General features: G+C 43.5%; 1 protein-coding gene across 2 annotated transcripts in view; it reads left to right on the plus strand.

Moving 5' to 3' along the window:
- The window catches only part of UNC45B (unc-45 myosin chaperone B), a 31137-nt gene extending 29320 nt beyond the window's left edge, over window positions 1-1817 (plus strand). The window contains exon 20 of one of the 2 annotated variants that reach the window (XM_058283169.2): window positions 1247-1817. In XM_058283169.2, the coding sequence (XP_058139152.1) occupies window positions 1247-1507 (261 nt within the window). In that variant the 3' untranslated portion in view covers window positions 1508-1817. The remainder of the gene's footprint in view (window positions 1-1246) is intronic. The other variant, XM_058283170.2, reaches the window with a different exon arrangement.
- The last annotated feature ends 12148 nt before the right edge of the window (window positions 1818-13965 follow it).

The following is a 13965-nucleotide window of genomic DNA, read 5'->3' on the forward strand; positions in this document are numbered from 1 at the left end:
GGACCTTGTATGTGGGAAGCAGGTGCTCAACTGCTTGAGCCACAGCTGCTCCCATCTAGCTGAATTTTAATTTCCTTTCCTTAAGGTAGGAGACGCAGTGCAGAATTTAGAAAAGTCTGCTTTGGAAGCTCAAAAGTGAAAAACGTGCCTCCCCCGCCCCTCTGAGAACAGTGCATGTAGAAAGCTCTCCTTGCTCACAAGGGAGGGTGAGGATAAACACCGGTGTCCGGAAGCTCAAAGGGGAAATCACTGGGCCAGTGTCTCAAATCATCGTCCCTATCCACTCCCACTTGCTGACCTCTCTCTATGCTCCAGGCCCCATCCTAAGCTCTTTGCAAGAATCATCTCATTAAATCAACCCAGTGTTATGTGGCGGGCATAAGAGATGACATGTGACGCTCTTGAGGCTCCAATTGGTTAAATTATTTAGTCAAAGTCATACCGTTTTTAAGTGGCTGAGCTGGGACTTAAATACTGGTCTCTCTGATTCCAAAACCCATGCTGATAACCATTCTACGCTGCTGCCCCATGTACATTTTGTGAATGATATGAGTCAAGCCTTCTGGTTCTTTTCACAGCTCCATTTCTGTCTCTTGGGAACAATCAGAATGGTCTAGAGCCCTATCTCCCCCTGCACAGCAGCTGGCTGCTTCCCCATCTGTGTGTTGAGGGATAGAGGCGACGGTACACTCCAGCCTCCAGTGTTGATTCCAGTTAAAGTCCTGGCTGGGCAGGTCTGGTGCTCAGGTCTCAAAGGGTACCTGGGTTGGCAGAGGCAGACATTCCCCATGTGCCCAGGGTGAGAATCTGCTTTTTGAACACCCTTCATTCCTATTCCACTCAGAGACCTAATCCTGTATTTATCAAGCCATTTAAAAAATAAATGGATGGGTGAGTGCTTCTCCTCTCCTACTTCCCAGATGTGTGGCCATAGCTAAGTTACGTCCCCTTCTTGGACTTAAGTCCCTCCTCTTGTAAAATAAAAGGATTGGGATTATTTCAAGATCCTTCTAGTTCTCTGATTCCTACCCTGGCCCCAGTAAGGAGATGGTCTTTCCCCAGCTAGTCCCAAAGAGCTCAAGTAGGCATGTGCTGGGTACCATACGCAGGTAACCAGATATGTGCTTGCCCTTTGAGAGCCCAGAATCTGGACCTGGCCATTCCCTTCTGATCATCTTGTCCCCCAATCTCCTCTATCTCCCCACCATTCTCTCCTTTCCTTCCTTACCCACCTCTCCCTCTCCAGACATCCCAGTGGTTAGAGATCCTACAGCGACTCTGCCTCCATGACCAGCTGTCAGTCCAACACCGGGGCCTGGTTATCGCCTACAACCTGCTGGCAGCTGATGCCGAGCTGGCTAAGAAGCTGGTGGAGAGTGAGCTGCTGGAGATCCTGACAGTGGTGGGCAAACAAGAACCGGATGAGAAGACGAAGGAAGTGGTTCAGACAGCCCGAGAATGTCTCATCAAGTGCATGGATTATGGCTTCATTAAACCAGTGGCCTAGAGGGTGGGTCCGTGGAGGCTTGGGGGCTGGTCCTATGCTGTGCAGAGTCCTGAGCTGGGTATCCGTGGAATCTCAGTTCAGCTGGGGCCACAGCGGTGACAGTGAAGTCTCAATATGAAGGGAAGACCTGATTGGTGCCTGAGTTATGGGTCTTTCCCTTTGCCTTGGGAAGGTCTGGATGTTTCACTCTCATGCTCCTTGCTTCCTTCCACTGTCATGTTCCAGAAATTCCTAGAATAATTTTCATCTGTGATTGGAAGACAGGTCAGATTATTCTTTCTGTGTCCAAAATAAAGGCCAAAATAGTGGACTGAGTTTCTTTATGTTTTGAAAAGTGGATTGTGTGGTAAGGTAGAAGACAACAGGCATGTGACTATAAAGCTTAAAGCTGTTGTATTTGGATTCTGATCTCATCCTCTCTTCCATACCATTTGAATAAGGCTACTCATAACTGCCTGTTTCTGCAAGTTTCAGCTTCAGTTCTCTCTCCCAGGCCCTTCCCATTCCACATTTGAGTGATGGAGACACATATTTATGTTGAATGATGTTACAAAATCTTTATGATTTGTTTGGGAATGTCCTCCTGCAAAATGGGCATGAATGCACGTGAGACCAACTCAAAATGTCTTAAGCAAAAAACAATTCATTGGCTCATATATTTTGGGCATCCAAGGGAAGACGTGACATTGTTAGAGTCAGGCGTTCCAATGTTGTCACCAATATTCTCTTTTGTGTCTTTTTCTCTCCCCACTGATCCCATACCTATACCATACCCATACCTTGGTTTTGATTTCCTCTGGGTTGACCTCTTTCTCTGGCAAACTCTCTCCACAATAGTTGCTAGTGGCTCTAGGCTTACATAATTTTTATAGTTCATAATTATGGAGGAGAAGAGAGAAGACCATTCCCAACAACTCAGCAAAATTCCCAGGGAAGACTTTGATTTGTCTAGCGTGGGTCACATATCCATCCATGAGCCAATCGTTGATTGGCCAGGCTTGGTCATATATCCAATCTGGTTCATTCCTATCCAAATCACATGGACTGACTAAGGATACTAAGGAATGGAAGAGGTGTGTCATCACACACAAACATGTTCTCTACATCAGGCTTATCCACAAAAGAATGACACAAGTAATATGTTTATAGATCTGAATTTCTCTGTTAATGTTACCTTTCCAGCATGGTTAAGATAGATGTGACCTAATACTGTCACTCCAGTGCCACTCAATCCTCCTCACATTTCCTGACATCATTGGGTAGATAGTAGGGCCGTAAAATTTATGGTCTGTGATAAAATAGTTAAGCATTTTTATAACAATAAATGTAGCTGGACTTAATGCCTGTGACATCAGCTGAGAAAGGGATAGACCACTGGACATTTTCATTGTTAGGATATGAACCAAATCCAACATGATTCCATTTCACCTCCAGAGGAAAATTGCAAATACAAGGAAAGCCTTCGCTTCTCAGATCTTATCTGCTTTAACTAGCTTACATACAGCCTGCACTTTGCTAACTCTTGTCTGGACTTAATAGCAGGAAACTATACATATCATATCCTCCTTATTTTGACAAAGAATAACAATAAACATTGGGATATGGGCCTTTTGAAAATATATACGAAACTTATTAGCAATAAATGGTGTGATTTGATCTCGATCCAAATTGTTTTCTTCTTTTCCCCCATTTAGGATTATGTGGGTATATTTAGCAAATCATAAGAAAAATCAGAGGTGGCCACAATCTTAGCCATTTTGACTTTTGTGAAGTTATATCTATCAACAGAATTTTGGACTCCTTTCATAAATCATGTCTTGTTTGGGTTGGAGAGACCATATTCTTCAACATGAGTTTTCTGCACATAGGCCAAGAAGATACAGAGGATGCCGGTAAGCTTCAGAGGGAAGGTGAATTCCTTACTGGAATTTTTGCCTCTAGGCTGCCTCCCATTGTCTTGATGGAAAATCTTCATGGTAGGCCTTTGAGAAAAACTGTGAGGAAGAGTCTTTATTTCCACTGCTTAGGTTACAGCAAGAGTTGGCTTTTCCAATCTGGATTCTTGGTCATTTTTGCTTGCAGGTACACAATTCCTTGCAGGTACACAATCCTTTTAAGCAGAATTCCATTTTTTCCCCATCTCTACTTGAAAATACACTTAAAATCATCTCTTTATTGAGATACCTTGCTAACAAACAGCAAGGAACAGCCCACTCTTGCCGACTTTCTAACTTTTTCTAACCAATTCCCCTAGAGCAAATCCATGAGTACTTTCGAATTATTTACTTAAATTCCACACATATGATGGAAAAAATTTAATATTTTTATCATTGCTTTCTAATTTAAATATACTGTTGTCAGAGAATTTGGTCTGTATGATAATCCTGTACCATTTGAGAGGCACGCTATTTAAAATGTTATATTGCCAAAATGTGATTTTTTAAAAGTTTAACCTCTTTGACTCTTGATTTTCATTCTTATTAAAAGCAAATAAGGGCGCAGACTTGGCCCAGTGGTTAGGGCGTCTGCCTACCACATGGGAGGTCCGTGGTTCAAACCCCAGGCCTCCTTGACCCGTGCGCAGGTGGCCCATGCACAGTGCTGATGCGCACAAGGAGTGCCCTGCCACGCAGGGGTGTCCCCGAGTAAGGGAGCCCCACGTGCAAGGAGCGTGCCCTGTAAGGAGAGCCACCCAGCGCGAAAGAAAGTGCAGCCTGCCCAGGAATGGTGCCACACACACACAGAGCTGACACAACAAAATGACACAACAAAAAAAACACACAGATTCCCGTGCCGCTGGCAACAACAGAAGTGGACAAAGAAGACGCAGCAAATAGACACAGAGAACAGACAACTGAGGTACAGGGAGGAAGGGGAGAGAAATAAATAAAAAATAAATCTTAAAAAAATAATAATAAAAGCAAAAAAGGGGAAAAAGATGGCTCCCATCTACCATATAGGAAGTCCAGAGTTCAATTCCTGGGACCTCCTGGTGAAGGCAAGCTGGCCTGTGCAGTGAGCTGGCACAAGCAGAGAGCTGGCCTACTCAGGAGTGCTGACTCATGTAGCAAGCTGGCTTGAGCGGAGAGCCAGCACAGCAAGATGATGCAATAAAAAGAGACACTTGGTGGCGGACTTGGCCCAGTGGTTAGGGCATCCGTCTACCACATGGGAGGTCCGCGGTTCAAACCCCAGGCCTCCTTGACCCGTGTGCAGCTGGCCCATGCGCAGTGCTGATGTGTGCAAGGAATGCTGTACCACACAGGGGCGTCCCCCATGTAGGGGAGCCCCACGCGCAAGGAGTGCGCCCTGTAAGGAGAGCCACCCAGTGTGAAAGAAAGTGCAGCCTGCCCAGGAATGGCGCTGTACACACAGAGAACTGGCACAAGATGACACAACAAAAAGAAACACAGATTCCTGTGCTGCTGACAACAGAAGCGGGCAAAGAAGAAGACACAACAAATAGACACAGAGAACAAACAACTGGGGTGGGGGGGGAGGGGAGAGAAATAAATAAATCTTTAAAAAAAAAAAGAGAAACACAGAGGAGAGACAATAAGAAATGCAGCAGACCAGGGTTGCAGAGGTGGCACAAGAGATTAAGTACCTCTCTCCCACTCTGGAAGGTCCCAGGATTGATTCCTAGTGCCACCTTAAGAGAAGACAAGTAGACATAGAAGAACACACAGCAAAAGGACAGAGAGAGCAGACAATGAGTTGGCAGGGGGAAATAAATAAAATCTTTAAAAAAAAAAAAGCAAATGGGGGAGCAGATGTGACTCAAGCATTTGCGTCCCAGGTTCAGTCTCCGGTGCCTCTTAAAGAAGAGCAGACAAGATGAAGGAGGCATGGGGGGATGGTGGTGGATAAAAAAGTGAAGTATAGGGAAGCGGATGTGGCTCAACTGATACAGCATCCGCCTACCATATGGGAGGTCCAGGGTTCAAACCCAGGGCCTCCTGACCTGTGTGGTGAACTGGCCCACGCGCAGTGCTGTCGCGCAGGGAGTGCCGTGTCGCGCAGGGAGTGCCTTGCCACGCAGGGGTGTTCCCCGTGTAGGAGTATGCCATATGTAAGGAGTGTGCCCCGCAAGGACAGCCGCCCTGTGTGAAAAGAGCAGCCCACCCAGGAGTGGCGCCGCACACATGGAGAGCTAACGCAGCAAGATGACGCAACAAAAAAAGAGACACAGATTCCCGGAGCCGCCAAGAATGCAAATGGACACGGAAGAACACAAGCAAATGGACACAGAGAGCAGACAATGCGGGGCGGGGGGGGGGGGGGGTGGTGGAGGGAAGAGAAATAAATCTTTTTAAAAAATCAAAAAAATAAAAACATTTAGAAAAAAGAAGTATATAATCTCTTATAAAAAATGTACTAACAGAGAGGCAGATGTGGCTCAAGTGATTTGGCTTCTGTCTGCCATAGTAGACCTCAGTTTGATCCCTGGGGCCTCCTGGTAAAGGTGTGCTTGCACAGTGAGCCAGGCCCGCATGGTGAGCCAGGCCCATGCGGTGAGCTAGTGCCCGTGTTGCAAGCCACGCACCAAGATGATGATGCAAAAAAAAAAAAAGAAAAAGAAAAAGGAGAGAGTCAAGGCAAGATGCAACAGAAAAATCAGGAACCGAGGTGGCACAACTGACAGGGAAACTCTCTCCACATGGGAGGTCCCCAGGATCGAATCCTGGTGAATCCTAAAAGATAAAAAATGAGAAGACCAGAAAGAGAAATAGATACAGAAGATCACACAGTGAATGGATACAGACAGCAAAAACAGCAGGGTGGAGGGGAGGGAGGAATAAAATAAATAAATAAATAAATAAATAAATAAATAAATAAATCTTTAAAAAAAAAAAGAGAGACAAAGGGGAGAGTCAAGGCAAGCTGCAACAGAAAAACCAGGAACCAAGGTGGCGCAAGTGATAGGGAACTTTGAAGGTCGTTAGGATCGAATACCGGTGAATCCTAGAGGCAAAAAACAAGAAGAGAAGGCAAAAGGAGAAATAGACTCAGAGGATCACACAGCAAATGGACACAGCAGAAACAGTAGGGTGGGGAGGCGCGGAGGGAGAAAAAATGTATTAACAACAAAAAAACCCAAATAACTGTACTAATGGAATTCTAGCTTATGGCAGCTCAATAATCAGAAAGCAAATTTTAAAACTGGGCAAAATGTATACAATTGGATTGAAGACATCTGAGAGTTATCAAGGCAGTGAGGATTTGAGAGGTGAAGATTTTAGCAAAAAGGGAAGCATAGAGAAGGAAATCCAACTTTTTCACGTGGCTTTTCCCCTCAAGATTTGCCAATTTGCAAAGAGGTTGAGAGTCAGTGGTTTGGTAAGTGGCTGAGAGGCCACTTATTAAACTGACCAAAGAGAAAGAGAACATCTGAATAGGACTAGAGCCATTGGATAAATTGGGTTAGTAACAATAAGAACAATAATAAAAACCTCCCCTACATAAAAAATTCAGGCCCATTTAATTTCACTGGTGAATTCTTCCAAATATTTAAGGAAGAAAGAATGTAATCTTTACGAACTTCTAAAGAACAGAAAAGAAGGGAGGTCTCCCAACTGTTTTTATGAGGGCAGCATAACCTTGATGCCAAAACCTGGCAAAGACATTACACTACTGAAAAATTACAAGCTAATATCTTTCATGATGATAGGCACAGAATTCCTAAATACTAGCACACAAAATCCAGGAGTATATAAAAAAGATAATGCATTCATCAAGTTGTGTTTATTCTGGGAATAAGCTGGTTAACATGAGGAAAGTCAATCAATGTAATTTACACATTAACAGTGTAAAGGAGAAAAACCGTGTGGTTACATCAATAGATGTAGGAAAAATTTTTGATAAAATTCAACAACAATTCATGATAAAAAGTTCAGAAAACTAAAAATAGAAGGGGACTTCCTTAGTCCCATAAAGATTATCAAAGGGAAACCAGTGTGGCTCAGTGGTTGAACGCCAGCCTCTTGAACACAAGGTTCTGGGTTCAATCCCTGGTCCCAGTACCTCAAAAACAAAACGTACCTCCTGACATTTTGGGAGCAGATGTGGCTCAAGCAGTTGAGCACCTGCCTCCCACACAGGAGGTCCAAGGTTCGGTTCCTGGTGCCTCCAAAGAAAAAACAGACATCAAGCAAACAGACGAGGGAGCCATTGGGGGCTAATAATAAGTAAATAAATATTTTTAAAAAAGATTTATCACATGAAACCTACAGCTAGTGTCATACATAATGGCAATTCCTTAAGATTAATGATGAGACAACAATATTTGCTATCACCAATGATACTCAACATTGTATTGAAGGTTCTACTTAGTGCAATAAGGAAAGAAAAGGAAATGGAAAGCATAGAGTCTGCTGAAAATGAAGAAATAAACTTTCCAATTATTCACAGCATGGTTGTACATGTAGGAAATCTGAAAATATAAATGGTTAAACTCTTAGAATTAAGTGAATTCAGATGTCAATATACAAAAAACTGTTTTTATATATCTGTAACAAATAATTAGGAAATTATTTTTTACAAAGTGAAACCATTTATAATAGCATAAAATACATACCTACAGGAGAACCAGCAAGATGGTGGTGGAGTCAGGAGCTCCTAGAGTCAGCTCCTGCTACTGGGCAGTTAGTAAACACCCAGAGCTCTCTGGAGCTAGCTAAGGCACCTGTTTGGGGGCTCCAGGAGACCAGAAGAGCATCCTACAACATCCTTGAAGGAATGGAAGGAGGAGACTGCTCATCTGCAGATAAGACTCATAAGTAGAGTGCTCCATACCACAGAGCCGGTGCCCATCCTCTACTGGAAGCACAAGCCATCTTGGGAGCTGCTTCATGGCTGGAATTGTAAGCTCCACTTCCCAAAAACGGGAGAGGAAGAGACAGTTGGGCACCAAATTCAGCTACTGATGAGTAAATTCAGTGGGCTAAAGTATAATCCTGAGAAGAACTAATGTTTGAGCCTGTCCAAGTCAGAAAGAGGCTAGTGGCCACCATCTTGGCTTCACGCCTGGCACAAGGGAAAGCCGGGAGGACTGAAAATCACAGTACTGGTTGGGACCAGCTTCGTTCCATCCAGATTAGATTGTAGCTCTAGCCTAAGCCCTGATCCCACCTCCAGCAGGTAGGAAGCTGGGGAACCTGCACCAGCCTCTCCGGGAAATTACTGGCCAAGCCGCGGAGGCCGGTGATTATCCTACTCTGGTGGCACAAGCCACCCCAGCAGCTATTCTGTGGCTGGAATTGGAAGCTCCATTTCCTAAAAACAGAGGACCACTGATTTCGGCTATTTTAGTGGACTCAGCTGGCTAAGGTATAATCCTAGGAATAGCTGGAGTGTGAATCTGTCCAGGTGGGAACGAGGCCTTTGGCCACCATTTTGACTCTGCCCCCAGCAGGAGGGGAAGCCAAGCTGACCGAAAATCTAGTGATGGTAGAAACCAGTTTCTTTCACCCAGATCGCTGCAGCCCTAGGCTAGGCTTCAGCTCCACCTCTAGGTAACTGGCACAGAGCGAATAATTGGAAGTCTACTAGGACAACTGCAATCATCTTGGACATGCACAGCATAGACTGATTGCTGCCCACACCTGTAGCTTCATCCCCACCCCAGGCAGGGGAGAAAGGGGCATGAAGCTTCATCAGTCTCTCTGGGCAACTACAGTCTAGGCATGCACGACTTGGATTATTCCACACAGCTGTGACTGTCCCTACCCCTGGCAAAGGAGAAAGTGGAAGAAGCTTCACTGGTCCCTGGCACAATGAGGGCAGCCTGAGACTCCACAGCTTATAGAACCAAGTACATCCTTGGCTCCTACTGCACAACCAGCAAGGAAGAAAGGCCAGGAAGCCATAAACTAAAGAGAAAAACTGTACCCAGAATAAATACCCTAGTAAGCCAGATGCCAAGACACCAACAAAAAATTACAATCTACTCCAAGAAAGAGGAAGATATGGCCCAGTTAAAAGGAACAAGATAAGCCTCCAGATGACATAAAGGAGTTGAGACAACTAATCATACATGTTCAAACCAATCTCCTTAATAAATTCAATGAGATGGCTAAAGAGATTAAAGATATTAAGAAGACACTGGAGGGAAGCAGATTTGGTTCAGTGGATAGAGAATCTACCTACCAGATGGGAGGTCCAGAATTAAAACCTAGGGCCTCCTGATCCATGTGGTAAGCTGGCCCACGCGCAGTGCTGATGCGCTCAAGGAGTGCCCTGACATGCAGGGGTGTCCCCACGTAGGGGAGCCCCATGCGCAAGGAGTGCACCCCATAAGGAGAGCCACCACGCACGAAAAAAGTGCAACTTGCCCAGGAGTGGCGCCGCACACATGGAGAACTGATGCACAGCAAGATGATGCAACAAAAAGAGACCCAGATTCCCAGTGCCACTGACAAGAATAAAATCAAACACAGAAGAACACACAGCAAATAGACACAAAGAGCTGACAACTGGGGGGAGGGGAAAGAAACAAACAAACAAACAAATAAATAGAAGAAATTGGATGAGCACAAAGAAGAATTTGAAAGCATACATAGAAAAATAGTAGATCTTATGGGAATGAAAGGCACAATAAATGAAATTTTAAAAACATTGGAATCATATAATAGCAGATTTGAGGAGGCAGAAGAAAGGATTGGTGAACTTGAAGAAATTACCTCTGAAAGTGAACATACAAAAGAACAGGTGAAGAAAAGAATGGAAAAAAATTGAACAAGGTCTCAGGGAACTAAATGACAGCAAAAGGCATGCAAATGAAGAGAAGGGAAAAGGGTCAGAAGGAATATTTGAAGAAATAATGGTAGAAAATTTCCCAGCCCTATTGAAGGACATAGATATCCGTGTCCAAGAAGCACACCATACTGCCATCCGAAAAAAATCTGAATAGACCTACTCCAAGACACAAACTCATCAGAATATCAAATAATGCCAAAGACAAAGAGAGAATTCTGAGAACAGCAAAAGAAAAGCAATGCACAACATATAAGGGATACCCAGTAAGATTAAGTGCTGATTTCTCACCAGAAACCGTAGAAGCAAGAAGACAGTGGTATGGTATATTTAAATACTACCAGAGAAAACCTTCCAGCCAAGAATCTTATATCCAGCAAGACTCTCTTTCAAAAATGAGGGCAAGATGAGAATATTCTCAGATAAACAGAAACTGAGAGAATTTCTAAGCAAGAGACCAGATTTTCAGGAAATACTAAGGGAGAGCTAGAGCCTAAAAAGAAAAGACAGGAGAGAGAGACTTGGAAGAGAGTCTAGAAATGAAAATTATATCAGTAATAGTAACTAAAAGTGTCAAAAGAGTGGTGAAAATAAAATACGACAGATAAAACTCAAATAGTCAGGAATAAACTTTACTAATGGTATAAAGCACTTGTATTCAGAAAACTGCAACTCAATGTTAAAAGACATTTTTAAAAGGCCTAAATAATTGGAAGAACATTCCATGCACATGGAGTGGAAGACTAAATATCATTAAGATGTCAATTCTACTCAAATTGATATACAGATTCAAGGCAATCCTGATAAAAATTCCACCAGCATTTTTTAAAAAATTGTAAACACGATTATCAAATTAATTTGGAAGGGTAAGGGGTCCTGAATAGCCAGAAACATCATCAAAAAGGAAAGCAAACCCTCATCTCCAGACTTTAAATCATATTACCTAGCTATAGTGGTAAAAAACAGCATGGTACTGGCATAGAGACAGACACAGACCAATGGAACCAAACCGATTGTTCAGAAACAGACCCTCACACGTATGGTCAAGTGATTTTTGACTAGCCTGTCAAATCCACACAGCTTGGGCAGAACAGTCTATTCAACAAATGGTGCTGATAGAAATGGATAGCCATAGCCAAAAGAAGGAACTTTATCCAAAAATTAACTCAAAATGGATCAAAAACCTAAAAATAAAAGCAAGAACCATAAAGCTTCTAGAAGAAATTGTAAAAAAATACCTTAAGACCTGGTGGTAGGTGGTGGATTCTTAAAGGAGATGAGGAGGACTGAGATGGACTAGTGATGTTTAATGTGTGTAGAAGTTTTTTGTTTTTGTTTTTAAAGATTTATTTATTTTCCCCCTTTCCCCTCCTCCCGCCCTGATGTTTTTGTTGTCTGTGTTGTCTTCTCATTTTCTCTCCTCTAGGATTCACTGGGATTCGATCCTGCAGAGCTATGATGGGGAAAGAGGTTCCCTGTCAGTTGGGCCACCTCAGTTCCTGGTTTCTGTTGTGCTTCACCTTGACTCTCCCCTTGTCTGTCTTTTGATGTGTCATCATCTTGCTGCGTGACTCACTTGCGTGGTGTACTGGCTCACCATGCAGGCACACTTTCTCTTCTTTTTCACCGGGAGGCCTCAGGGATCAAACACAGATCCTCCCATCCGGTAGGCGGAAGCTCTATCACTTGAGCCACATCAGCTTCTCTGTATGTAGAACTTATAATTAACTTTACTGTAAAAGTGTGGAAATGTATAGAGTGGATGGTAACAAACAGTGATTAACAACTATTTTATAAATGGGGATGCAGCTGAAAATGGTAGTCTAGGTATGTAAATGCCGATTGACGGAATAGTATAGAATAATCTAGGAACTGAATAGCACAGTAAACCAAAAGGTGGATGAGAATTTTGGTTGATGATACAGATGCAAGAGTGTCCTTTGTGAGCTAGAGCAAATGTACATCAGTACTATAGGGCAGTGGAAATGTGGAGAAGCATGGGAAAAATACAACTGGAATGAATCATAAACTGTGGTTAGCAGTAATAATATAACATTCTTGCATCTTTTCCAAAGATGTACTGTGTTGGTAATGGGGCAGTATGGAAAATCTGAGCCAAACGTACACTATGGATGTGGTAACAATCAGATGATGTTATCTTATCTGTAACAAATGTTCCACCACAGTGTGGTGTGTTGATAGAGGGGTATTTGTTTGGGAATTCTGCACATGTGAATGATTGTTTTATAAGTTTACAACTTCTGTCATAAAAAATATATTTAAAAAATAATAATAGGGTGGGTTGGGGAAAAAACACACCAAATGTAAGATAAGGACTATAGTTAGTAGTAAGATTTTGACAATATTCTTTCATAATTTGTAACAAACGTCTCATGACAATGCAAGATGCTGGTAGAGGGTTGATGTATGGACCCCTGCATGATATTATGCATGTTTGTTTTGTAAGTTCACAACTTTTACCATGAAATTATTGTTTATGTATGTTCATATATAAATGATATAAAGATAATAATAATAGGGTGGGTTGGGGGAAAATACTTTGGTTAGTAATATTTTGACAATGCTCTTTAATCATTAGTTAACAAGGTTTAACAACAATGCAAGGTATTGGTGGTAGCATGAATTATGAGAGTCCTGTGTGATGTTATATATGTTTGTTTTGTAAGTTCACAACTATTACTATACACTTATTGTTTATGTATGAGTGATATACTTCAGTAAATTAAAAATATATACATTGAAAAACACATACCTAGGAATAAATCATGTGAATGATATATATTCTTCACTGAAAATTGTAAAATATTATTGAGAGAAATAAAAGAAAAGCGACATAAATATTCATTGACTGGATTACTCAACATAATAGAAATATACGTGCTCCCCAAATCAATATATAGATTCTGGGAAATGCCAATCAAACTTGGGAAACAGAGATTGATAAGTTATTTCCAAAATGTATATGAAAGTGCAAAGAATCAAGAATAGCAAAGACTACCTTGAAGAAGAATAAAGTTGGATGGCTGGAACTGATTATCAATATATCATAAGGCTACAGTTATTTTGATTGTGTGATATTGGCACAAGAATAGGCAAATAGACCAATGAAGTAGAATAGAGAATTCAGAACTAGACCAACACATACAGGTACACTTGACTTATGACAAAGGCGACAACGTTCTTAGGCGTGTGTGAGTGTGTGTGTATTTGCACGTTTGCAGAAGCGGAGATTCGATTTCTTGCCGCCGCCTCCCTCCATCGCCTGCAAGCACCCGCTTCTGACGGGGGAGATCTGAGTAATTCAAGCAGGAACCCACCGGCTGGAAGCGCCTGCGGGGGCGAGGGCAGGCGGGACTGCAGCGTTCGCCTCGGAAGCGGGAGCCGGAGAGGGGAGGGCGCGGGGATGCGGGGGAGCCCCGGGTCCCCTTCCCGGGTGGAGAGAGCCCGGAGCCGGCCAGGTGGACCCGCCTGCGATCGCCCCGGCTGCAGTCCTTCCAGGCGTGGATCCCCTGTCGAGCTGCTGGTGCGCGGCGCCCCCGTCTCCGCGGCGCCCCCGCCTCCGCGGCACCCCCGCCTCCGCGGCGCCCCCGCCGGGTGGCACCCAGCGGATACCACGAGCGGCTCGGGAGCCGCAGGCCCCGGGCACCGCCTCTGCGCAGAAGGAGCGCGCAGGAGCCCCGAGG

This window comes from Dasypus novemcinctus, chromosome 21 (assembly GCF_030445035.2).
Source record: "Dasypus novemcinctus isolate mDasNov1 chromosome 21, mDasNov1.1.hap2, whole genome shotgun sequence".
Taxonomy (NCBI): Eukaryota; Metazoa; Chordata; class Mammalia; order Cingulata; family Dasypodidae; genus Dasypus; species Dasypus novemcinctus.